The 27,754-nt window shown below is 45.2% G+C and overlaps 1 protein-coding gene across 2 annotated transcripts in view; it reads left to right on the plus strand.

The window, feature by feature from the left end:
- Positions 1 to 27,754, plus strand: part of LOC119972343 (exportin-1) — an 86,283-nt gene that overhangs the window by 16,684 nt on the left and 41,845 nt on the right. The window contains exons 5-11 of one of the 2 annotated variants that reach the window (XM_038808892.1): positions 11,832 to 11,836; positions 12,092 to 12,153; positions 12,243 to 12,287; positions 21,062 to 21,243; positions 21,329 to 21,377; positions 21,473 to 21,592; positions 21,680 to 21,808. In XM_038808892.1, coding sequence (XP_038664820.1) covers positions 11,832 to 11,836; positions 12,092 to 12,153; positions 12,243 to 12,287; positions 21,062 to 21,243; positions 21,329 to 21,377; positions 21,473 to 21,592; positions 21,680 to 21,808 — 592 coding nt within the window. The remainder of the gene's footprint in view (positions 1 to 11,831; positions 11,837 to 12,091; positions 12,154 to 12,242; positions 12,288 to 21,061; positions 21,244 to 21,328; positions 21,378 to 21,472; positions 21,593 to 21,679; positions 21,809 to 27,754) is intronic. The other variant, XM_038808884.1, reaches the window with a different exon arrangement.

The raw sequence follows: 27,754 nt of genomic DNA on the forward strand, positions 1-27,754 counted from the left end.
CTGCTGGCGCTCCCAAGTACGGTCTCTTGTCGTCCTCTCCCGCTTCAAGATCTGTTCCTTCTGGGATTGGTGCATTTTTACTATCTCTGCTCTCGGCCTCTGCCTTAGTGATCGATGTGTCTGATCCACCTCCAGGGCCTTTTCACAGACTTCCACCAGCTTTGACACACAGGCTGTGGCATTCGTTCCCCCGGCAGATCCGCAATGAGTAGATTATACGGCCTGGACCGATTCTCTTGGTCGTCCACTTTTATTTTCAGTTCCTTGCAGGCCGCACCCAGCATCGTTGCTTCTGCCTCCAACTCACAATTCGATCACTGTGGCCTGTGACTGCCCTCTCCACTTTTTGAATCGCTGAACCTTCTTACTCCAGGCGCTTTTCCATCCCCTCCACGGCACTGCGAAAGAGGGGTAACCGTTCTCTCGATTGCCTTCGACCAATTCTCCTGCATCTTTAGCCAATGCTGCCGAAGTTCTTTAATCAGCCCCACCAATTGCACCGCTGGCAATGGGGTGAGCAACGACTATGATGCCCCAGTCATGTCTTCTGCAACTACGCCACACAGACCCTCCACCTCTGACACAAAGTCAACTTCTTCTGTTGGGTGCAGAATTCACCTTGGAGGAGAATTCACCCCCCCCACCACCACTTAGTTGACAAACTTTCCTATCCAACAGCCTATTATTCAGGCAGAAAGGGCCAAAACCTAAACCTTCAAACAGGAGCTACCTTGTCTGCGACCGATCAGGACATGGCTGCCACCAGACGTCCCCACCTAGTGTATCTAAACTTTCTTCATAAAACAATCTTCTTATTCCAGGTATTAATCTAGTGAACCGCCTCCAATTCATTTACATCTTACTGGGCCGATCAGGATGCATCCCTACAATCGATCTTAAACTGACAGGCCAGTAGTTACCTGGTTTCTTGTCCCACTCTTATAAATGTAGGAATAATTTTACTGTGTAATGGTTCAAATCCTGAATCAAGTATTTAAAAAGATTACAGCTAACATTCCTGCAATTGAGGCAGTGGTGTAGTGGTATTGCCACTGGGGACCTGGGTTTGAATTCTCCACTCCAAAGAAGAATTTTGGCAGAAAAACAGGTAAACATTGAAACAGAAAGAAACCGTGGTAAAACGTTCATCTTCACCGATTGAATTCTGTCCGCCGAGGACAGAGGGAGACCATCTCTGTAAATCAGCCTTAACACTATCCATGAAGCTTGTAATATTCAGCTTACGAAGCTAGGTCCAATCCCAAGCTACCTGCACACCAAAGTACCTAAAATGATAGCCTGTTAAACGGAATGGTAGCACCAACCCCACCACCCCCTAGTGGAGTGACCGGAAAACTTTTCTCCCAGTTCCGTTTATATCCTGAAAACACCCCAAAACGCTTCAGCAGTGCCATGATATCATCCTGGGAATCTGATCCGTCATGTACAAAAGAAGATAATCTGCGTACAAGGACACCCTATGTTTCACAAACCCCCATTATTCCCCTCCATTTCACATCTCCGAAGGCCTCAGGGCAATGGCCAAAGGCTCAATTGCCAGCGCAAACAAGGGGGCTTAGGGCACCCCTACTTCATTCCCCTATGCAGCTGAAAGTATTCCGAACTTTCATTATTTGTACAGACGATAGCCGTGGGTTCCTTTTTATAACAACCGAACCCACAAACCGTTCCGCGAACAAATGCCCCCACACCATCTAAAGTCTTCCCGGCATCTGATGCCACAATAACTCCTGCTCTCTCCTTCTGTCGGGGGCAATACCATGTTTAAAAGCCGCCTCACATTAGACAAACGCCAACCCTTCACAAACCCATTCTGATCCTCCCCAGAAACCTGAGGGAGACACTCCTCCAACCATAGTGCAAGAACCTTGACCAAGATCTTGGCATCCACATTCAGTAAGGAAATCGGGTGATACGACCCACACTCTATTAGGTCCTTGTCCTTCTTGAGCAAAATCTATGCTTGCCTTATTGTCTCCGGAAGAGATCCCCGTACTACCGAATCTTCCAACATTTCCACGAGTAATGTACCAATCGATCTGCAAACATTTTATAAAATTCCACTGCGAATCAGTCCATTCCCGGGGCCTTCACCGTCTGCATTCTCCCAAAAGCTGTCCGGACCTCCCCTACCCCCAAGGGCACCTACAACTTTCCTGATTCTCCGCCATGGGAGACACCAACCCCTCCAGAAACCTGACCATATCCAACTCCTCCCCAGGCGGCTCCTGTAGAACGCCTCAAATGCCCTGTTAACCTCATCTGGCGCAGACACCTATCTACTCCCGAATCGGAACAATCTCTCGGAGGTCGCCTTTCCCCTCAACTGCGCAGCCCAAAAACAACTGACCATATTCATAAATTAACCCCCTCGAGCACTGCAACTTGCGCACCACTTTATCAGAGATAATAGATCAAACTGTGCCTGCAGCTTTCTACTCCCCAGGAACTCTCGAGTCGGGTCACTCTAATACCAACCAACCATCTACCTCCAAAACCTCATCCACTAACTGTTGACGCTGCTCCCTCGCCCTCTATCCATCTGCATCTTGTGCAAGATTATTGCAAGAGCATGATCTGAAATGACCATTGCCGAATATTCCACATTCCTCCCTGGTAGCAATAGAGACTTCCCCACCACGAAAAAATCAACATGCAAATACACAAAGAGAAAAAGGAGAAATCCCTGCCACCAGGGTACAAAACTGCCATGGATCCGCCCCACCCATCTCCTTCATAAATGCTGTCCGTACCGTTGCACCCCGAAGGGCCCAACGACTTCGACTTGGACTGATCAACTTGCAATTCGGAACGCAATTCAAATCGCCCACCACGATCAACTGGTGTGTGTTCATGTCCGGTATGGCTGCCAATATCCTCCTCTTATACATTATCTCAATTTGGAGTGTACCAAAACCACCGACTTGCCTTCCAACGTTCTTGTGACTATGTCTTATCGACCGTCCTGGTCGTCTGCCACCTACCTCATCTGAAACCGGATTCTTTTCCACCGCAAGGGATTATCCCTTTCATCTCCTACAGTGCTGAAACCAGAGCCCACCCAAAATAGCAGCCAGCCCCACTAACCAAATGGAACAAAGAACCAACCCCAGTCACTGACAACATTCTATCCCTGCTCCCTCCCCATCTCAGAAATCCCCTAACCTCTTCCTCGAACCAAGATCTCTCTTGCCCCCACATTCACACATCCTAGGCTCATCGAGACCTGCCTAAACCGGCTTAGGAAGCCACAGCCCCATCCCCCATTCACTAGTCAACCTCGGCCTGCTAGCGAGGTATCCCACCCCACCCCGTCAGAACCCTCCTCCCACAAGTAGACAACCAAAGAAAGAGGTCAAAACTCAAACCACCACACCCAAGAACTGAACCTTCCCCATCAACCGTAAAACTTTCCAACACACTCCCACAGGCCAGGTAATGCCTTCAAGCAAGAAAACAGCGATTGAGAAAAGAAAACACAAAAATGAAAACGCCCTCCGAAACAAAACACCAATTTCAACTAACCACAACTCTGTACAATGAAAAGAAACAGGGAAAAAGGCGGGGCTGGGGTGGGTGGGGGAAGAGAAAAATTGAACATTACACAAACTTCCCCATTCAGACCCGATCAACCACCAGCAAAGTCCCATTCAAACTCTCTACGTTCAGTCCAAGTCGGGTGGGAGAATAGCGGGAGGGCCTCCCGACATTTTTCACGGCCTCCCGCTATTCCTCCTCCTCCTCCCCCCTCCCCCCCACGTACGGCCTGTCCCACGGCCGCCTTTACTCGCCCTTCATCTTTAACAAACGCCTCCGTGTCCTCTACTGTCTTTAAGAAATGGTAGTTTGCATTGTGTAATCCTCAGCCTCGCCAGGTACACCAAAACACACACCACTCTTGTATGGTGCTAACTCCATCCTGTTGAAGGCCGTGCGTCTCCTTGCCAATTCCACTGCAATATCCTGGTATATACGAATATTGCTGCCTTCTCCGTGCACCTCTTCATTTTCCTTGGCCCACTTCAGGACTCTCCCCGTCGTCCGATAGCTGTGGAAGCTCGCTGCTCATGGTGGCTTATTCATTCATTGTTTCACCCAGAGCGATGGATGGGCCCGATCCAGCTCACTGGGGGAACCTGATCTTCCACCCCCTCAACGTCATAAACATCGACTCAAAAGTATTCAGTCGGCCTCAGACCTGCGATCTTGAGGTTCTGCCGCTTCAACGTATTCTCTATGTGCTCTCAGGCCCTTGTTTCTTTCCTCCACCCTCCACAGCTCGGCATCATTTAACACCAACTGGTCATTATGTTGCAACCGTGTCTCCTCCACCCCTTCAGCACCTTGCCATGCTCCTGCACTGTCTCTGATGTTTTCTCCAGTGCCTCCTTGATCAAAACCAGTGCTTCCTCCACCAAGGGTCTCCATCGCATCCTTCCCTTGCCCCAATGCTTGCCGATTGCCGTTCAAATTCGGCAGCCATCACTTCCGTCAACTTATCCAATGTACCTCCGCACTTTGCTAACTCCTCAGGCGGGCTACCGCTCACACCTTTCTTCCCAATATTCTTTCTTGTGCCTTTTGACATCCTTTTACAAAAGGCTCTCAAATAGGATGAGTCTGTCTACCAATTATCCTTGGAAACTAGGTGAAAAAGACCAAAAACCAAGGGCTCTAGAGGGAGCTACCATGGTTGAGTAATGTCTTTTAGGGGGAGGGAATCTGCCACCTTTATCTGGTCTGGCCTATATGTGACCCCTCCCCCGCATCCACAGCAATGTGGTTGACTCTTAAATGTCTAACAAACCACTCGGTTGAAGGGCAATTAAGGTTGGGCAACGGATGCTGGCCCAGCCAGCAAACACCTACATTCCATGATAAGATGCTCACCATCTTTTAATACGCAGGGTGGAAACTATCGAATCTTGGAGATTTATCTATCCCAAGTATCGTCAACAGAATTAACATTGCCAATTGTGAGGAACATATTTTCAATGTTTCCTTTCGAGGAATGAAAACAAGGAGGCCTGTGCTGTCTCTTTGAAAGAGCAATCTAATTAGTCCCACTTCCCTGCCCTTTGCCCATGGCCATATAATTTATTTCCCTTCAGTTATTTATCCAGTTCTCCTATTGAAATCTTTTCTTTTTTTTAATAAACAATTTTATTGAGGTATTTTTGGCATATAAAACAGCAACATTATACCGTAGTGTACAAAAAACAAACAAACTTAATTTTCTCCAGGCCGAGAAAGCTCACACGTCTTAAAGTCAGACTTCGGGGGCTTTGAGTCCCTCCATGCCAACAGTATTCATCGCCGGGCTATCAGGGAAGCAAAGGCCAAGACGTCGGCCTTTTTCTCCTCCTGGGTCCTCCAAAACCCCAAACATTGCCACCTTAGGACTCATTGCTACCCTAGTTTTCAATACCTGGGACATGAGTCCGTGAATCCCTGCCAGCACCCCCTTAGTTTAGGACACGCCCAGAGCATGTATACATGGTTCGCTGGTCCTCCGGCACATCTAGCACATTTGTTCTCCAGCCCAAAGAATTTTTCCGAGCCACCGTCCTGTGGGCCCGATGTACGACCTTGAACTGGATCAGACTGAGTCTGGCGCATGTTGTGGTCGTGTTTACTCAAAGTGTCTGCCCATATGCTGACCTCTATTTCCCCCTCATCTCCCACTTAAGCTTCAGTTCTTCGGTCTGTGCCTCCTCTGCTCCCATTAGTTCTTTATAAATGTCGGAGACTCCCACCTCTCTTCTTGACACTACCCTGTCCTGGATCCCCCTTGGTGGGAGGTTTGGGAAGGATGGTACCAATCTGCGTACGAAATCCGCACCTGCAAGTACCTGAAATCATTCCCTCTCGCCAGCCCGAACTTCTCCAACACCCTTATGCTCGGGATAGCTCCCTTCCGGGAACAGATCGCCCATCCTTGCAATCTCTGCCCTCCTGCCATAGTTGGAAACCACCGTCAATATTCCCTGGGGCAAATCGGGTGGTTACCGCAGGTTGGGGGACCGAACCGCATGCTCTCACTTCCCCTATATGCCTTCTCCACTGGCCCCAGATTTGTAGAGCCACCACCACTATAGGGCTGGTGGAGTATCGTGCTGGCGGGAGCGGCAGAGGCGCCATAACCAAGGCTGCCAAACTGGTGCCCCTGCACGAAGCAGCCTCTATCCGCTCCCAAACTGACCCTGTACCCATCATCCATTTCCTTACCATGGCTATGTTAGCTGCCCTAGTAGTAGTGCAAACTTCGGCAACGCCAGCCCCCTATCCCCTCGGATCCTCTCGAGCATTGCCTTCCTCACCCGTGGGGACTTTCCCGCCCAAACAAATTCCAGGATAATTTTATCTAGCCTCTTAAAAAAGGGCCGCGGAATGAAAATGGGGAGACACTGAAATATGAACAAGAATCTCGGGAGAATCGTCATCTTCACCGTCTGCACTCTCCCCGCCAATGACAGCGGGAGCGCATCCCATCTCCGGAACACGTCCCTCACTTGCTCCACCAACCGGGACAAGTTTAGCTTATGCAACTTGCCCCAGTCTCGTTCTACTTGTATCCCTAAATATCTGAAGCTTTCCCCTACCAGCCTGAACGGCAGCTCCCTCGGCCTACTCTCCTGACCCCTTGCCTGCACTACCGACATCTCGCTCTTTGCCATGTTCAATTTATATCCTGAGAACCGACCAAATTCCCTTGGGCTTTCCATGATTCCGTCCATCCCTGCCATTGGGTCTGGCGGGTATAACAGCAGGTCATCCACGTATAACAAGACTTTATATCCCACCCCCAGCCCTTTACAGTCCCTTGAAGCTCTCAGAGCAATTGCCAGCGGCTCTATAGCCAGCGCAAACAGCAGTGGGGAGAGGTGGCATCCCTGTCTAGTCCCGTGGTGCAGTCTGAAGTAGTCCAATTTCATCCTCACACTAGCCTCTGTGGCCTGATACAATAGCCTAACCCAGTCAATGAATCCCACCCCGAACCCAAAACGTCCCAGCACCTCCCATGATTAGTCCCACTCAACCTGGTCTAAAGCCTTTTTGGCATCCATTGCTACCACTACCTCTGCCTCCCTGCTCTCCGGGGGCATCATAATCACATTGAGCAGCCTCCTTAGATTGGCCACCAGTTGCCTGCCCTTTACGAACCCGGTTTGGTCCTCCGCAATCACGTCTGGTACACAGTCCTCAATTCTAGACGCCAAGATCTTGGCCAGTAATTTAGCGTCTGCGGTAATCAAAGAGATCAGCCTATAGGACCCCGATTCGGTATAAGCGAGATAGTGGCCTGGAACATCGTAGGGGGTAAGACCCCTCTGTCTCTTGTCTCGTTGAACACCCTGATAAGCACCGGCCCCACTATCTCGGAGAACTTTTTATAAAACTCCACCGAGTATCCATCCGGCCCCGGGGTTTTACCCGACTGCATGAACTTCAGGCCCCCCAGTACTACTTCAGTCCTGATCTGAGGCCCCCAACCTGTCTACTAACCCCCAACTACTGTTGGGAAAATCAGTCCGTCCAAAAAGTGTCTTATCCCCATCGGTCCCCTGGGGGGTTCCGAGGTGTACAGCTTGCTATAGAAGTCCCTAAACACTTTGTTCAGTCCTACCCGGTCCCCCACCAGGTTTCCCTCCCTATCGACTGCCGTTACTATTTCCCTAGCTGCTTCTCTCTCTCTCCCAACTCCGGCGCCAGCGAGTCGCTCGCCTATTGTTCCCTGCCTACCCTCCCCCCGGCCCATCCACACCACTTCCCCAAATCAGCCCTTCTTCAACAAATACTCTAAACAGGACAAAGTTAGCCCCAGCAATAGTGCAATCTAAGTCATACAAAACTAAATAGCAGGCACCATCAGCCATTCCTATCTGAACGCAGAAAGAGATCGCAAAAATTCCCTGAAAAACACCCCTCATATCTGAACCATTCTAACTATTCTCTTTTTCTAACAAAATTCCAACACAAAAGCGAAAAAGAGACATGAAGAGAAAAAAGACAAAAAACACATTGAAACCAAGATACAAAAGCATGAAAAAACATGCAGGCATCTCTCCGAAACAAGAGAGAAAGAATTAAAAGTTCCAACACGAGTCCAAGTGTCCTCCGCTCGGGACCAGCCCGTGCCTCTTTGCAAAGTCCATTGCTTCCTCGTGTTCCTTGAAATAATGGTGCTGGCCCTCGTGCGTAACCCACAGTCGCGCCGGATAGAGCAGCCCAAATTTCACCTGCTTCTTGTATAAAATCTCTTTAACTTGCCTGTAGCCTGCCCTCCTTCTGGCCATCTCTGCGCTCAGGTCTTGGTAAACACGCAGGGTGCAATTGTCCCAGTTGCAGCCATGCGTGCTCTTGGCACATTGAAGAACCCGCTCCTTATCCAGGAACCTGTGGAACCAGACCACAATCACTCGTGAGGGACCCCCCTCGCCGTGGCTGCCTCACACTGCGCTCATATGACCCCTGTCTCCCTCTGGATGGGCGAGTGCAACACCTCGGTTCCCCAGCAGTTTTCTGAACATGTTCTTCCACATACGCGGGCAGCATTCAACCCCTCAGGGAGGCCAACGCTTCTTAGATTCTGCCGGCAAGACCTGTTCTCCAGGTCCTCCAGCTTTTACAGGAGCATTTTTTGTTGGTCTTTCAACCTTCGAATCTCCACGTCCGCCACTGTTTGAAAGTCCGCCTGCTCCTCCACCGTCTTCTCCAGCTCCTGCATCTTCTCAGCCTGGGCAATCCAGCCTTTTCTCCATTCGGTCAAATGATTTCTGGAGCGGTTCCAAATGATCACTTTTCAGTGCTAGGAAGTTCTCCTGCAGAACCTGCAACAGGTGCTCCATTGTCGGCTGAGCTGGCAGTGCCATCAGCCATATTGGTTTCACTCGGCTTCCCCTTTGCCCTTGCTTGTCCACTTCTTCAGCTGTTTGCGATCCTTCCTACTTCTTGGTTCCATACACCTCTGTATGGATTCAGTGCCTGAGTGTTATTACTTTCCAATCCAGCGCTTAAAAGCGCAAAAAAGTCGGGGGGAAGGTCCAAAAGTTCGACCAGAGCGGGAGCCACCAAATATGCGACTTACTCCCTCATAGCCGCAACCGGATTTGAAATCTCTTCTTGAATCTACCTCACCACCTTTCAGATAGTGCATTTCAGATCATAACCCTCTGGGAGGGAGGAAAAATTCTCCTTAACTCCCTACACCTCCGTTTGCCAATTATCTTAAATCTTTTTTCCTCTGATTACCACTCTTTGACACTGAAAACTCCTTCTTAGCATTCAACCCTGTCAATTTTAAACAGTCTATAAATCTCTCCCTAATTTTCTCCTCTTGAAGAAAGATCACGTGTTCTCTAATATCTCAAAATAAATGAGTTACTTCATCCCTGGTACCATTCAAATAAATCTCTCTTGCATCCTCAAGTGTGGTGTCCAGAATTGGACATAGTACAACGGTTATGCATAACTTTAACTTTATTGAAAACCGTGACTTATTCTGGGTGCAAGTTGAATTGGTATTGGCAGCCAAGTGTTCATTTTTTTCGTGAAACTAAGTGTTGACAGGCCATGTTCCTGGAGCGAACAAGGTGGTGGTGGGGGGTTGCAATTTTAAGCCCTGTATGTATATATTTTTACTGCTATATGACCACTTTGTGGTACTCCGTTGTAGGAGCAGTGAAACAGACCAATTGCAGTACTGAAGTCAGCTGATCCAGCACTCGTAAGGATTGAGCCTGGAATCACCTTGGTCTGTGTGGCTATGCTGTGCAGCCAGTGTTTGAGGCATGCATAACTGGTGCCTTTTGTTTTTGTCCTGCATTAGTTGTGTCAACTGAGCAGTTATTCAGGAGAGAGCTGAAAAAATATATTTGTCAGAATGGAATGAATTTTGTTTTCATTATTTTTGGAATGTGGATGACTGTCAAAACCACACCTTATTGGCAATTCATTGCTGCCCTTAAAGGTGATGGTGAGCCTTCTTGAACTGCTACAGGTGTGCTGAGGATGCTTCCATGATATTAGGTAGGGAATATCCAGATTTTTAACCACTGGTAAAGGAATGGTATTACGTGATTAGTTTCGAAAGAGTTAGTACCTTTGTTTTTGTTTTGTTTCTTCGGCAGCATCAATCTTATTTCCATATCCATGTTCATGTTGGGGAAAGTAACTTGCATTATCTGTAATGTAAATATGCTTATTACATTGATTTTTAAATATGTGCAAGGATGGATGGAGTACTGCTTGAACTTCAGTGTGCAGCTTTGTGGTTACATGACATCTGTGATAATTGCCTAACTGTGAAGCTGGCTGTTAATTTTGTCTTAAATCTGAAATGATGAGAGTGGTGTACTGTTTATTACCTCTGAAGGTTCACCATACTAATCCCTGGGATGGTGAGATTGTTTTAGGAGAGATTGATTAAATTAGGCTGTATTCTCAAGAGTTTAGAAGAATGAGAGGTGATATCATTGTAGCATACTGTACCTGTTGAGCCCTGTCATAATTAAGTATCAGATTGAGGCCATTTAGGATCAAGATGCAGAATTGCCTCAGTCAGAGGGTGGGTCTGAATTCTCTACCTCCGAGGACTGTGGGTCGAGATCATTTCTAGATACCAATGACCTCAATAGATACAGCAAGATGGTGCCGAGGTAGAAAATCAACCATGAATGATCCAGTTGAATTGCGCAACAGTCTTAGGGGCAAAATGGCCCACTGCTGCTTCTGTGTTCCTTTGATGCTGAAAGTGGGCATGTTTACACACCTGTTTGTAGTTTGTAAACAAAACTCTGGACTACTGCCCCCGAGCTCTCATCCCTATCCAAACAAGACCCACGCAGCCCCCGCCCACCCCCAAAAACCCTGTAATCCTCCCCACCTCTCCATTCCGGTTCACTTACAAATATTTAAACTTACCAGCTTTGCGGCAGCTAATGCAGTAAAGAAGGGAACAAGTCCTCCTTCACTCCAACTTTCTTAGATTTTGATGCTGGGCCCGAGGGATGAGTTATTCTGCTTGGATCTTGTCCAGCCTGAGTTTGAAGATTGGGGCAAGGCAGGCCCAGAAGAAACTTGGCATAGGTAAGTGGGTATAGTGTGGCAATACATGCTGATTGCCATTCCAAGGAAGTTGGGCCTGGGGGGTTGTCCCATGCAGGGATTGGTTTGGGTGCTTAAAGTAGTTACGCAGAGGTTTTTTTTCTTTTTCTGAGTATCTATTAGAGAACTCTGGTGGAACCATCTGAAGTTAGCAATTTAAATCGCCCTTTTCAGGATTCACAGTGCAGTGCAATTGCCCAGGGAAAGTTACCGCTTCTGGAAAATTGTTGTGCAAATGTTTACTTGGGAAGTTACGGCCAGTATATCCCTACAAACTAATGGACGGATTTCAATGGAACTCCTAGACAGGGCAGAGCCCAAGGAAAAACTGATCTGTTTTTGATGAAGATTTGGACCCAGGAACTTTTTTAATGATCCATTAACATTGAGTGATTATGAGAATTATTTTTTTTCATTCAAGAATGTTGTATTGTGCCACCTGTTATGGTGCAGTTAGTCACAGTTGTCAAAATGCGAACTTCATGTGAACTTCAAGTTTTCAGAACATGGTTAGATTTGGATTGGCCTGCGGTCTCTTCAGGGAGATGGACGATCTTAAAATATTTACTATTTCAGATTTGTAATAACAGCATCAACTAGGCAGGAAATGCCTCCATGAAGAGCTGCATAATTGCAATAACATTGAGTTACAGAGTGGTGGAGTTATGCGTGCTACTTAGTACCCTTTTCACTTGTTATATCAGTGATGGTGAGATGCGATGAAGTATTACCACCTGTATGTGTGACAACCGAGGGGGTGGGGTGATCTAGATTAAAATGGGACAGCCTAATTGATCCTTGAGTCATGAATTAGAGCACTTTTATGTGTATCTATTAATACAGTAATATGTTGGGTTGGTCTATTGTGTTAATATTTTGATCTTATAAAATCAAATGAAATTACTACTTATGAATGAACCACATACATCACTTAATGACTTTCCTTATTTGTCACCGCATATAGGAATTAAAAAATATGTTGTCGGACTGATTATTAAAACTTCATCTGATCCTGTTAACATTGAGGTAAGTTCTCACCAAGTTATACAATGCATAGTGTCTGAATTCAGAATTCTAACTCCAATTGTTTACTGAGTTATTTATTTTTATTTTAGAAAGAGAAGGTTTACATTGGAAAGCTAAACATGATTTTGGTTCAGGTGAGATCCAAGATGGTTTGTGAGTAGGTTCACTTACAGTTCTTTTAAATGTGTGTATATTTCTAACTTTATTATTCCAGCAATTTAATGGTGTATATGGGAAAGAAACATGATAGCTTTCTGTTCTCATTTATTTTGTACATTGGATTAAGATTTTACAGGTATATACTAGCACATGTTCAGCACCCTCCATGTTCATGTACATTAGTGTAAACATAATAGGCTGCAAATTGAGCACAAACTGATAGTTTTTGATCAGCTAACCTTGTGCCCTATGTCAAGGAATCTCCCAAGAATTCTTGTACTCTCCAGTTCTATCTCTTGAGTTCTGTAATTTCTGGGCAGGAGGCTCTGTTCTAGAACTGCTGGAATTTAAATTCTATCATGAATATACCCATTAATACTGGTGCTTTTATTCTCCTATTAAATCTTTTCATCTTGGTGCAGATTACAGTTGGGCACACCGGCCACATATGATTGAACTTTTTACCAAAATGGGAGGAATTGGGTCCAAAGTGCAACTATCTTGATGCCAGCTCAGTTGGTGGTTGCCAGATTCACTAACCATAAACGTTCCTTTTTTTAATAAACAATTTTATTGAGGTAGTTTTTGGCTTTGTAAACAGTTACAGACATTAACAGAAAGAAAGCAAAAAGGCAAAAATGTGCAAACATCCACGTACATTCAATACTTCAATTGTAACATACTGCCCCTGTACAGATCCCCTCAAGGCAAACTTAATTTTTTCCATACCCAGGAACTCGACATGTCTGCAAGCCACAACTCAGTCTTCGGGGTTTGAGTCCCTCCACGTCAATAGTATTTGTCGCCGGGCTATAGGGAAGCAAAGGCCAAAACATCGGCCTCTTTCTCCCCCTGGACTCCCGGGTCTTCCGAAACCCCAAAAATTGCCACCCCTGGACCCATCGCCACCCTTGTTTTTAGCACCCGGGACATGACGCCCGCAAATCCCTCCCAGTACCCCCTAAGCTTAGGGCATGCCCAAAACATGTGAACATGGTTCGCTGGTCCTCCCACGCACCTAGCGCATTTGTCCTCTATCCCAAAGAATTTGCTCATCCGAGCCACCGTCATGTGGGCCTGGTGAACGACCTTAAATTGAATCAGCCCGAGCCTGGCACATGTCGCGGTCGAATTTACCCTACTCGGGGCCTCTGCCCACAGCCCGTCCTCCATTTCCCCACCTAGCTCCTCCTCCCATTTAAGTTTCAGTTCCTCCGTCTGGGACCCTTCCTCCCTCATGAGCACCTTATAAATATCAGAGACTCTACCCTCCCCTTCTTCCCCCCTAGAGGCTATTCTGTCTTGGATCCCCATTGGCGGGAGGCGTGGGAAAAATGGGACCTGTCTACGAACAAAGTCACACAACTGTAGGTACCTAAAATTATTTCCCCTTACCAGCCCAAATTTCTCCTCCAAGCTCCTCAGACTCGCAAAGCTCCCTTCCAGGAACATATCGCCACCCCTGCCCGCCGCCATGCTCGAAACCCCCCATCCATACTCCCGGGGGCAAACCGATGGTTGTCGCAGATTGACGCCCCCGTCTCCCCTACATGCCTCCTCCACTGGCCCCATATCCGCAGGGTCGCCACCACTACCGGGCTGGTGGAGTACCTGGCCGGCGGTAGAGAAGCCGTGACCAGGGCTGCCAAGCTGGTGCCCCTGCACGAAGCCGCCTCCACCCGCTCCCAAATAGACCCCGTACCCACCATCCACTTCCTTGTCATAGCGATGTTGGCCGCCCAGTAATAATTAATCAGACTCTGCAATGCCAGCCCTCCCTCGCTGCGGTTCCTCTCCAGCATCGCCGCCTTCACCCGCGGGGATTTTCCCGCCCAGACAAAGCTCATGATCATCCTGTTAACTCTTTTGAAGAAGGACTGTGGGACAAAGATCGGGAGGCACTGAAAAATAAACAGAAATCTAGGGAGGATTGTCATCTTTACAGTCTGCACCCTCCCTGCCAGCGACAGCGGGAGTGCATCCCATCTCCGAAACTCTCCCTTCATTTGCTCCACCACCCTGGCCAAATTTAACTTGTGCAGCCTGCCCCAGTCTCGTGCCACCTGGATTCCCAAATACCGGAACTTTTCCTCAACCAGCCTAAATGGTAGCCCTCTCAATCTGCTCTCCTGGTCCCTAGCCTGTACCACAAACATTTCACTCTTGGCCGTATTTAATTTGTATCCTGAAAACTGGCCGAACTTCCTCAACATTCCCAGTACACTTCCCATCCCGGCCACTGGGTCCGACGCGTACAGGAGCAGGTCGTCTGCGTAAAGAGAGACCCTATGTTCTACCCCGCCCCCTCACCATCCCCTTCCATCCCTCTGCGGCTCTCAGTGCAATCGCCAGCGGCTCAATGGCCAGCGCAAACAGCAGCGGGGGGAGCGGGCAGCCCTGTCTGGTCCCTCGGTACAGCCTAAAGTACTCCGACACTTCTCTGTTAGTCCTGACGCTGGCCTTCGGGGCCTGATATAATAATTTGATCTAATCCACCAGTCCCTTCCCGAACCCAAACCGTCCGAGCACCTCCCATAGATAGTCCCACTCCACCCGGTCAAAGGCCTTCTCGGCGTCCATCGCCAGCACTACCTCCACCTCCCTGCCCGCCGGGGGCATCATTATCACATTAAGTAATCTTCTCAGGTTGGCCGCCAGCTGCCTACCTTTCACGAACCCAGTTTGGTCCTCCCAAATCACCTCCGGTACGCAGCCCTCCATTCTAACCGCCAGTACCTTTGCCAGGAGCTTGGCGTCAATATTAATCAGGGAGATTGGCCTATAGGACCCGCACGCCTCCGGGTCTTTACCCCGTTTCAATATCAGTGATATAGTGGCTTGCGACATTGTCGGCGGCAGGGTCCCTCTGTCCCTTGTCTCATTGAAAACCCTTGCCAAGACCGGGCCCACCAGCTCCGAAAACTTCCTATAGAACTCTACTGGGTAGTAAACTTTCCTTTTTAAAAAAAAAAATGTAAATAAGGGCGAACAGCAGCCCTGTTCTGACTCTACAGCTTAAATAGGGGGCCTTGGTCATTAAAGTTAGAATGGGTGTTTCATACGGTGGCATGTGGCGCAGTGGTTGGCACTGAGACTGCGGCGCTGCGGACCTGGATTTGAATCCCGGCCCTGGGTCACTGTCCGTGTGGAGTTTGCACATTCTCCCCATGTCTGCGTGGGTTTCACCCCCACAACCCAAAGATGTGCAGGTTAGGTGGATTGGTCATGCTAATTGGTGAAAATATTATTGGGCACTTAAGTTTTTTTTTAAATTATATAAAAAAAAGAATTGGGTGTTTCATGAAAGACAAATTTAGTGTTTTTTTTTTCTTTATCTGTTCCTGGGATGTGGGTGTCACTGGCTGGGCCAGCATTTGTTTCCCACCCCAGAGGGTATTTAAGAGTCAACCACATTGCTGTGGATCTGGAGTCACATGTAGGCCAGACCAGGTAAGGATGATAGATTTCCTTCCCTAAAGGATATTAGTGAGCCAGAAAGGTTTTTAAAAAAAGAAAAACTTTAGAGTACCCAATTAATTTTTCCCAGTTGAGGGGCAATTTAGCATGGCCAATCCACCTACCCTGCACATCTTTGGGTTGTGGGGCCGATACCTACGCTTGGGTTGTGGGGTAAAACCCATGCAAACACTGGGAGAATGTGTGCAAATTCCACACGTAGGTGACCCAGAGCTGGGATCGAACCTGGGACCTTGGTGCCATGAGGCAACAGTGCTTTCCACTGTGCTGCCCTAGCCAGGAGGGTTTTTGCAATAATCGACAATGGTTTCACAGTCATTTGACTTTTAATTCCAGATTTAAACATTTTTTTTATTATTGAATTCCAATTCTGCCGTTCTGGGATTTGAACACATCTCCCCAGAGCATTACCCTGGATGTCTAGAATGGTAGTCCAGTGACAATACCACTACACCACTGCCTTCCCATAATGTGCTAATAAGCTAGTTGTCGATTTTTTTTTCCCCATTATTAATTTTCAGTACACCTTCCTGTCTCTTAAATACCCATGATATCTGCAATTTTTTATGCATTGGCTGGAACTGGCAAACAAACACTTAGTTGATGGAATGGATAGCAGTTGTTATTAGTCGCTGAGTAAATAGAAATATCAGTGCAAAGAAGTAACTTTTTTTTAGAAAATATTTTATGAAAATGAAATGAAAATCGCTTATTGTCACAAGTCTGCTTCAAATGAAGTTACTGTGAAAGCCCCTAGTCGCCACATTCCGGCGCCTGTTCAGGGAGGCTGGTACGGGAATTGAACCATGCTGCTGGACTTCCTTGGTCTGCTTTGAAAGCCAGCGATTTAGCCCTGTGCTAAACCAGCGCATTTATAATTTTAGCAATTTTACACATCAAATTTTCAACAAAAAGAAAAACACAACATTAACCAATAAACCCCAGTCAACATGGCTTACACAAACGGTACTATCTTCCCCAACCACCCCTCCATATCTCTCTCTCTCTCTCTCTCTCTCTCTCTCTCTCTCTCTCTCTCTCTCTCTCTCTCTCTCTCTCTCTCTCTCCTCTCTCTCTCTCTCTCTCTCTCTCCCTCCCTCCCTCCCTCCCTCCCTCCCTCCCTCTCTCCCTCCTCCCCCACCCCCCCCCCCCCAACCACCACCACCGCTGACAGCTTAATTCTTCTCGAAGAAGTCGATGAACGGCTGCCACCTCCGAGCACACCCTTTCAATGAACTCCTCGAAAATATAATTTTTTTCCGTGTCTGAGAAACCCTGCTTTGTCGCCGACCCACACTCCTGACATCGGGGGCTCCGAGTCCCTCCACCCTAGATCCGTCTCCAGACCACCAGGGAGGCAAAGGCCAGGACGTCTGCCTCTCTCACCCCCTGGATCCTGAGGTCTTCCGACACACCAAAGATCGCCACCTCTGGACTGGGAACCATCCTCACTTTTAAGACCTCTGACTAGATGTCAGCAAACCCCTGCCAGAAACCCCTTGGACATGCCCAAAACATATGGACATGGTTCGCAAGACACCCCACACAGTGCCCACACCTATCCACTTCCTCTAAGAACCTGCTCATCTAGACCACAGTCATGTGTGCCCTATGGACCACCTTAAATTGTGTGAGGCTGAGCCTGGCGCATGACGAGGATGCATACTCTCCTCGGGGCCTCCTCGCATAACCCAGCCTCCAGTTCCCCACCGAGCTCTTCTCCCACTTTCTCTTCACCTCCCCTATAGGGGCACCCTCCCACTCCATCAGCTCCTTATAGATCTCTGCGACCATCCCATCTCCCACTCCAAAGATGTGCGGGTTAGGTGGATTGGCTGTAATAAATTGCCCTTAGTGTCCTAAAAAATAAGGTTAATTGGGGGGGGTTACTGGTATATGGTGGATACGTTGGCTTCAGTAGGGTGATCATTGCTCGGCACAACATCAAGGGCCTGTTCTGTGCTATACTGTTCTATGTTCTATGTTCACTCCTGTTCTCGCCACACCTTATCCTGTAGCCCCTGGGGAGACAGATGTGGGAAAGTTGAAACCTGCCTTCGCACAGAATCCCTCACCTGCAGATACTGGAACCCATTGTCCCGAGTTCTCTGCATTCACCTTTTTGAAGAACGCCTTGTGGATAAAAATTGGGAGGCTCCAAAAAACAAACAGAAACCTCGGTAGCACTGTCATTTTAACCATCTGACGACGGGGGCCCTTCCCACCTCCGAAAACCCTCCCCCTCATCTGATCTACCAACCAACCCAAATTTAGTTTATGCAGCTGCTCCCACGCCTGTGCCACCTGGATACCCAAATATCGAAAGCTCCCCCCACCCACCCCACCTTGAACGGTATCTCACCCAATCGCTTCTGTCCCTCGCCTGGATTGCAAAGACCTCACTCTTAACCCATATTCGATTTGTATCCTGATAACCGGCCAAATTCCTCTAGTATCCCCGTAATCTCTCCAATTCCCTCGAGCGGAGCCAATATGTACAGAAGCATGTGCAAAGAACATGTATGAAAAAAACACTAGATTGATTGCATATATCTAAATGAGATTGAACTTCCAGTTAGCTTTGAGATTAAATTACTGTAGCAGGCAAATAGCTATCAATTAATCCAAATATTGCATGGGATGGCTAAACTGTATAGTTTTTTAATCGAAACTAGGAGCAGGAGTAGGCCATTCAGCACTTTGAGTCTGCTCCGCCATTTCGTATGATCATGGCTAATCCTCTATCTCAATATCATATTTCTGCTTTCTCCCCATACCTCTTGATGCCATCAAAATCTATTTCTTTCTTAAATATATTTAGTGACTTAACTTCCACAGCCTTCTGTGGTAGAGCATTCCACAGGTTCACTACCCTTTTTTAGTGAATATAATTTTCCTCATCTCAGTCCTACATGGTATCCTGAGACTTTGTCCCTGGCTTCTAGACTCTCCAATCAGGGAAAACATCCCTGTATCTAGTCTGTCCAGCCCTGTTAGAACTGTATACCTTTCAATCAGATGTAGAACATAAGAACCAAGAGTAGGAAATCCAGCCCCTTGAGCCTGCTCAGCCATTCAATACGATCATGGCTGATTTCATCTCAGCCTCATCTCCACCTTCCTGCCCAGTCCCCATAATCCTTCATCCTGCTGCTAATTAAAAATCTTATTTATCTCAAATTTGTTTAATGTTTCGGCGTCCACTGCACTCCAGTACAGAGAATTCCACAGATTAAAGACCCTTTGAGTGAAGTAATTCCTCCTCATTTCTGTTTTATATCTGCCACACCTTAGCCACAACTCATTCTAGAATGTCCAACAAGCGGAAACATCCTGTGTACGTCTACCCTGTCTTTTTAGCATCTTGTATACCTCAATTAGATCTCCACTCATTCTTGTAAACTCCAGTGAGTATAGGCCTAAACTGCTTGATCTCGCTTCATAAGACAAGTCCTTCATCCCTGGAATCAATCTAGTGAACCGCCTGTAATGCATTTACATCCTTCCTCAAGTAAGGGGACAAAACTGCAGTCTCATCTATGACGTTTGGTTGCAACAGCACTTCCGTACTTTTATACTCTATTAGCAATGAATGACAAAATTCCATTTGCCTTCCTTATTCCCTGCTGCACCTGCATTCTAACTTTTTGCGATTTCATGCATGAGGACATGCAGATCCCTCTGCATCAAAACATTTTGAAGTTTCTCTCCATTTAGATAATTATTTGCCCTTTTATTCTTCCGGCCAGGCTAACCTCATAATTATCCGTCTTAAATTCCAAATTTTGTCCCACTCCTCTAACCTATCTATCCATTATGAATCGCCTGTCCTCTGGTTGGTTCCTCACTGTATTGGTCTAATCCTGTCTTCTGGTTGGTACCTCGCTGTATTGGTCTAATCACGTACACACTCAACAATTGCTAGTTTGGTTTGTTCAATCTATACGTAAATTAAAGTCACCCATGATTACAGTTGTGTCATTATTGCATGCATCTCTAATTTCTTGTTTAATAATTTCCCTTGCATCTCCACTACTGTTTGCGGGCTTATAGACAACCCCCACAATAATTTGTGCCTGTTGAGTTTCTTATCCCCACCAATACAAATTCCACATGATTTTCCAAGCCAATATTCGTCCTTACTATTGCATTGATTGCCCCCTTTACTAGTGATGATACCCCACCTCCTTTCCCTTTTTGCCTATCCTTGCTAAATAATGAATACTCCTGGATGTTCAGTTCCCATCCCTGGCCATGTCTCTATAATTGCAATAATATCATAACCGTTTTATACCTATTTGTGCTGTTAATTCATCTGCTTTATTGCGAATGTTCCACGCATGAAGACACAAAGCCTTTAGACTGGTTAACTTTATTTTGCATGAGAATGCAGCGCGGCGATGACTTCCGGTGAGAGGCACAGGGCAGCGGAGAGGCGAATACAGGATGAACAGGCATGACCAAGTTGGCGGAGTGGCTGCTGGGTCTGGCGCTGCTGGGCGGAGGGTGGGCGACGCTGACCTTTGACCTGCTGGGCCTGAAGCTGCCCTTGGCTGGCCGCCAGCTGCTCTGGCCCCTGCCCACCTACCTACTGGTGGCGTTCGGCTGCTACTCACTTGCCACCATGGGCTACCGGCTCGCCACCTTCAACGACTACTGGGGGGGTGTCCGGAGGGACCTGGCCTCCCGGGGCTTCCACGTCTGAGCGGGGCGACGGGAGGGAGGGGGGAGCCTAGACACGGGTATATTGTGCCGCTTTCCCCCGACTCTGCTCCGAACTTCCTCCCTCCATTCCACGAGGAGGACACTCTGCCTTAGAGATCTGCGACTGACAGCGTTCCTCATTTCTGGGCAATCTCCAACCGGGAAGGCATAACCGGATCACGTTCGCCGAGCGGGAATTCCTTTTGTAATTTGAAACGAAACGGCACAATTAAAATCTCCCTTCTACAGGAAAAAACAACTTTATTTTGCATTATGGCGCTACTTGTTTTTGCCCTTGTTTTTTTCTGCCCTCACTTATTCCCAGTTAACAGGGATTCTGCACTTCTAAACAAGCAACACTTTGATCAGTTTTAGAATCTAAAGAAATAGGTCCTTATCTGGATATGCTTCAGATTGATTAGAGCTATTAGAATGTTTGTGCTTCTGTGCCTCAATATTGGTTAATGTAGACCAGCTGCTGTAACTGATGGAGGAAAATATTGGCCATCTTACCTTAAGATATTTAATTTTGCACTAAATATTTAAGTATGTATGATTATTTACACAGATACTCAAACAGGAATGGCCAAAGCATTGGCCCACGTTCATCAGTGACATTGTAGGTGCAAGTAGAACCAGTGAGAGCTTGTGTCAGAACAACATGATTATTCTTAAATTGCTGAGCGAGGAAGTGTTTGACTTCTCCAGTGGGCAGATGACACAAGTTAAAGCAAAACATCTGAAGGACAGGTAATTTTAAAAACTCCAGTCAACTTTTTTCTAAATGTTTCAAGTTATTCCAGTGACTTAATAGTAACTTGTTGTTTCTTTACAGTATGTGCAATGAATTCTCTCAGATATTCCAGCTGTGCCAGTTTGTTATGGTAAATAAGAAATTTCATATTTTAAAAATCTACTTTCTTTCTTTAATTCAGGCAGATTTCATCCCAAACCTTTGTCTTTTTATATTTGATTGTAGGAAAACTCTCAAAATGCCCCTCTTGTTCAAGCAACCTTGGAAACATTGCTGAGATTCTTGAACTGGATTCCACTTGGATACATCTTTGAAACTAAATTAATTAGTACATTGATCTATAAGGTATGTGCATTCTTATTTTCACAATCTGCTGAAGATTCTATAAGCAAGTGAAGGCTACCCTAAATAACATGTTGCTTTTCCTTTTAGTTTCTGAATGTGCCCATGTTCAGAAATGTGACTCTGAAGTGCCTGACAGAGATAGCTGGAGTGAGTGTCAGCCAGTATGAAGAACAGTTTGTTACACTCTTTACACTAACAATGATACAACTGAAACAGGTATTTCAACCACCCCTCACCCCCATTTTGTGAAAGCAGTAATTCTACTACTGTGGTCTCTGAAGCTCGAGATACTATTCCTATCTAAATCAGTACACGTGCAAAGATTGCAGGAAGTGTGTACTTTAATTTCCAAGCTTTTGTCCTCATGGGTCACACTGAAACTTACTATAGAACTTTAGGGCAGTTAAAGCTTAAATCAATGTTCCCATTAGTTTACTAATACTACAAATCAACCAACTAAAACGACATGAAATACGAACATGAGCTTAGTTGTACTCTGAAGACAAGGTTACTAAAGCTTCCTCCAGAAGTGGGATCTTGCGCTAACTGAATAATTTAACTAAAATAATTTAAAGGCTATTTACTCCAAAAAACCACGTTTTCGAGAAAATAAAAATAATTAATCGCAAACTTGTTTCTGGACAAAACAGTAGCCTGAATTTTGTACTAAAAGTAGCTTCAAAACTAACAGCCGTGACTGTCAGTCAGTATATTAATCAGCAACTACTAAAGTCTATGTACATTTATTTAAACTTGGAAGTGCGGAAGATGCTATCTAATTCAACTTTAAAAATTGGCGTCTGTTTTTTCGTTCTTAGTTTCTTTTTCTTGCTTGCACATATGTAAGCAAGTTTAGTTTGTGGAATGCATTTATGACAGCTTTGTGGAACCAACTAGGGACAAGGCTATTTTAGGTCTAGTGTTGCATAATGAGTCAGGGTTACTTAGTAATCTGATTTATAAGATCCTGTGGGGGAAAAAATAATCCTAATACAATTGAATTCCTAAATTGACGAACGACCATTCAAGTCCAAAAGTAACTTCAAACCAATTCTATCGGTAGACTGGCTAAGATTGATTTGGTAAATAGAGTAAAAGGTATGGCAATAATTAAAGAGCAACAAACGGTTAAAGAAACTATTCAACACTTTCATCAAAAATGTTTTGCCTTTTTATATATATATATATATATATATATATTTTTTTTTATTTTTTTTAATGCTCAATCGCGGCATACTAGATTAATAAAAATTTATAATATTATGAAGACTAGTCGTAAGTCTGATGATTGAAAGAGTTTTAGAAACCAGCAAAGGATGATCAATAAGCTGATGAGGGAAAATAAAGAATGAGAATTAACTGAAGTGCATATTTAAAAAAAAAAGAGTAGCAAAGATGAACAGTGGTTCCTTCGACCTGGAGACAATCGAATGGTAGAGATGTTGAACAAATATTGTCTGTCTTTGCAGTAGAAGACTGAAATTATGTCCCAGAAGTAGAGGGTAAGCAAAGAGCAGATAAGAGTGATATTGGCAGAGAAAATCTATTGGAGAAATTTGAGGACTGAAATCTTGTGCTGATGATCCACATTGTAAGCCCAAAAGAAAAAATGCTGGAAAATCTCAGCAGGTCTGGCTGCATCTGTAAGGAGCGAAAAGAGCTATTGAATCCAGGTTACCCTTTGTCAAAGCAGAGCTTTCAAAACGTTAGCTCTTTTCTCTCTCAGATACTGCCAGACCGGCTGAGATTTTCTAGCATTTTCTCTTTTGGTTTCAGATTCCAGCATCTGCAGTAATTTGCTTCTATCCACATCCTAAGGTTCTAAAAGAAGTAGCTGCAACAAATAGCGGATGCGCAGGTTCTGATTCTCAAATTCCCTCAGTGGCCCGAGTGGATTGGTAATAGATGGAACGCCACTAATCAAGAAAGTGGGGAGAGATAACTGTCTTCCCAATCAGTCATCTGAAAAATGCAAGAACCTATTCTTAAGGAAGTCTCAACAATCCACTTAGAAAGTCATAGTATTGCAAGTCGGCATGGTTTTGTGAAAGGGAAATCTATCCTGTTATGTCAAACATTTTTGAGGATGTAACTGGCAGGGTAGATAGGAACCAGTGGATCTAGTATATGCCGCATGTCCAAAAGTCAGTTGATAACAACAGCAACTTGTGGAGTACTTTTTAATATAATGAAACTTGCCAAGGTGCTTCACAGGAGCATTGTAAAGAAGATATGATGCAGCCATGTATGGAAATATTAGGCCAAATGACCAAGGCTTGGTCAAAGAGATGAGGTACATCTTAAAGGAGAGAAGTGAGGTAGAGAGATGAAAGGATGGTACTCCAAAGTTTGTGGCCCAGGCAACTGAAGATACGGCCACCAATGATGGGGAGATTATAATTCTGAATGCATAAGAGGCCAGAATTGGAGGAATGCAGATATCCCACTGGGTTATTGATTGAAGGAGATTACAAAAATAGGAGGGTGGAGACTACGCAGGGCTTTGAAACCCAGAATGAAAATTCTAAAATCAATACATTGATCTACATTGATTTCTGGGAACCAATGAACACTGATAATAATGGAATGGGACTTGCAGCAAGTCAAGACATGGGTAGTAGAATTGTGAATGACCTCCAGTTTATGGAGGGTAGAATGTGAGAGACAGGCCAGTAGTACTTTGGAATATTTGATTCTAGAAGTAATGAAGGCTGAGTGAGGGTTTTAGCAGCAGATAATCTTAGATGGGCAAAGTTGGGCGATGTTACGGAGATGGAAATGGGCAGTCCTGGTGAAGGCAGGAGTTAGATCGGAAGCTCAGGTTTCAATGTGACACCCAAGTTTGTGAACTAACTGGCGTAATCTCAGATTGTTGCCAGGAAGAGGGATAGAACCTATGACCAGGGAATGGAATTGGAGTGGGTCTGAAAACAATGTCTTCAGTCTTCTCAATTTTAATTGGAAGAAACCTGTCATGCAATAATGGATGTTGTTGAGAATGTAATCATACGTAGAGGAGCGATTAAATCCTAGGGGAACACAAAAGGTAGTTTTACTCGAGTAGGAAGCAAAGCCTTTGCAAGTGATTAGTTTTCTAGGATTAGATAGATAAGAATAGAACAGGTGAGAACAGACCCATCCAGCTGGATGACAGTGGAGCAGTGTTGGAGGAGGATGGCATGGTCAACCATGCCAAAGGCTGCAGAAAGGTTTAAAGGACAAAGGGACAGTTTAACTTTTGTCACAGTAACTTAAGATAGAATTTATGACTTGGTTATTTTAGTTCTGTGGCAGGGCAGAAACCTGATTGGAGTAATAAAACATAGGAGCAGAATTAGGCCACTGGTCATCGAGTCTGGGCCATCATTCAGTCGTGGATGATGTAAGTTCTGAGAAAGAATGGGAACAAGACTCTGGAGGCAACAACATGTGTATGATGTTAGGAGAGGGAGTTTGAGATGAATGGTAGTTAGCCAGGACTACGGTTTTTTTAAAAATAAAGTGCAATGCGAAAGATTAATAAGATATGGGTTTATGGTATATATTAACATGGATGTACGATTGATTAATGGATACAAAACAGTAAAATCAACGGGGAATTTTCCAGTTGGCATGATGTGGCTGGTAACATCAGTGCCGGAACCTTGGCTACCTATGACTTGGACAAAGAGACCATGGTTAATGTATCCAGGTTTGTTAACAATACAAAACCTTTTAGAATGTCAGCTGTGAGGGAAGCACAGACGCTGCAGAGAGATCCAGACAGTGAAGTAAATGGACAAGATGGCAAATGGGGAATAATATGGAGAAGTATGAGATTATTTACTTCGGTAATAGGAATAGAAAAGTAGAATATTTCTTGAAGGCATGAAACTTGTACGTGTTGATGTTCAGAGGGCTCCCATCTCATTGGCTTCAGGCCAATCCACACCTAATAGCTTGGTTTTGAAAACTCTACTAACATTTTGACAGCTGTGACAAATTCCACCACAGCAGCTGAGACAAACCTCAAAAGGAAAGTTACCATTTATTTTATTTTTTTAAATCCGGATTCCCATCTTTGCCAAAAGCTCATCAGTTTTTCCTTGGGACAACCCTATCTTTATGCCAAGTTTTGTTGAAATCTGTCAGGTTTTTGAGATGTATTGTTTACAGGCAAAACCTTGCCTTCCCCACCCTGCCCACTTTTCAGTGGCAATGGTGATTGAGTTTGCAAGTAGCATGCTGTCCTTCCAAGGGGATTGGAGTACAAGGATAAGGGGGAAGTATTTCTACAAACTATATCGGGGCTTTCCACAACTGCAATACTGAGCACCATTTTGCTCTCCATATTGAAGGAAGGATATACGCTTGCCTTGGCAGTACAGTAAAATTCAATACGTGGTTTCCTAGGATTGGGGTTGTCCCATGATGAGGGGGGGGAAACTATTTAAACATACAAGATTCTGAAGTGGTTGACAGCGTAGGAACTGGTTTCCTCCCAGCTGGGAATCTAGAACAAGGGGACACCGTATTGGGATAAAGATAGATTGCTTGAGATATTCTTTATTCAAGGAGGCTGTGAGTCTTTGAAATTCTCTAATCCAGAGGGTGTGGATGCTCCATTGTGACCATATTCATGGTTGGAATAGATACATTTGGATCTTTTCATGAACCAAACAATCGGGGAGTGGCAGGAAAATAAAGTTGAAGCAGAAAATAAACCATGGTTTTAACTGTGTGGTTTTGAATGGTGGACTAGGATTGAGAAGCCTATCGTTTATTCGTATTTATAATGTTTACTATTTGGAAAAGCCATATCATACCCTGCATATTGCACTTGAGCTCTGTCACTCATTTTTGAGTGTTTTAAAATATTTTTAAATTCCAGTTCTGATGAACTTCACTGGTTGATGTTGTTATAGGCCAGAAGAGTAATAAAAGAGCACAAAATCTTGTGTAAAGTATATGTATCTGGTGGTTCGTTTATAAATGTCTGTTAACGGCAGCTTAGAAGCATTGAGTAAATATTTCACACCGTTGAAATCTGAGATACTTTGAGTGGGCTTAATTAAGTACTTGGAGGGGTGGGATCAATAGGTACAAGGGATCAGGGGTTAAAGGAAGGATTGAAAGGTGCTCCCCCTGCATTGAAATCGAAAGTTATTATGGAAATGAAGCTAGGAAGAAGTATGTCTGTCTTTTCAATGCGAATGGTTCAGAATATTATTACAAAATATAATTTGCATAGGAATATTTTTATTTCAGCCTTTTATATTTTATAGAAGTATATATTGGGGTTGTTTTTAAAAACAAGGAGTTTCTCATTTTAAAACAAATGAGATTTTTTTCCTTTTTAAGGTAGAGCCAGATGGAGCAAGAGGTGTGAAAGGTAATCTGGAGTATGCGGGATTGTGGAGTTGACCGTACATTCAGATCAGCGATGATCATGTTGAATGGCAGAGCAGACTCGAAGGGCCGAGTGGCCTATTCCTCCTAATTCACATAAGTTTTGTGTTACCTGAATTGCAAATTAAAAATGTTCGTTGTGGTAACCAAAACATCCTCCAACATGATCCTTGAAGTCCATGTTGATGTTTGGTGAATAATCAGTGTTTCAAAAGACTTGATTGAGAATTATATTTTCTACAGTAGTCTTAACTCCTCGTGCTATTATTGTTCAATGAACAGATTTTGAAAAATAGCTCTAGAATGCCTTGACTGCTGTCTTTTTTTGTTTTGCATGTCTCCATTACCTCCAACCATGCTGACTTCAGTGAAATTTTCAATGCATTATTCCAGGATGATGGCTTGCTGATTTTAACTCCTTCAAGTGTAGTTTTATGCAAAATGTATTATTACCTATCTGAAAAGGATTCATAAATTCATAGAATTTACAGTGCAGAAGGAGGCCATTTGGCCCATCGAGTCTGCACTGGCTCTTGGAAAGAGCACCCTGCCCAGCGGCAACACTCTCACCCTATCCCCATAACCCAGTAACCCACCCAACACTAAGGAGCAATTTTTTGACACTATGGGCAATTTATCATGGCCAATCACCTAACACATCTCTGAACAGTGGGAAGGAAACCCCACGCACACACGGGAGGATGTGCAGCCTCCGCAAACAGACAGCTGCACCTCAAGGCGGAATCGAACCTGGGACCCTGGAGCTGTGAAGCA

The sequence above is a fragment of the Scyliorhinus canicula genome, chromosome 1 (assembly GCF_902713615.1).
Source record: "Scyliorhinus canicula chromosome 1, sScyCan1.1, whole genome shotgun sequence".
NCBI lineage: Eukaryota > Metazoa > Chordata > Chondrichthyes > Carcharhiniformes > Scyliorhinidae > Scyliorhinus > Scyliorhinus canicula.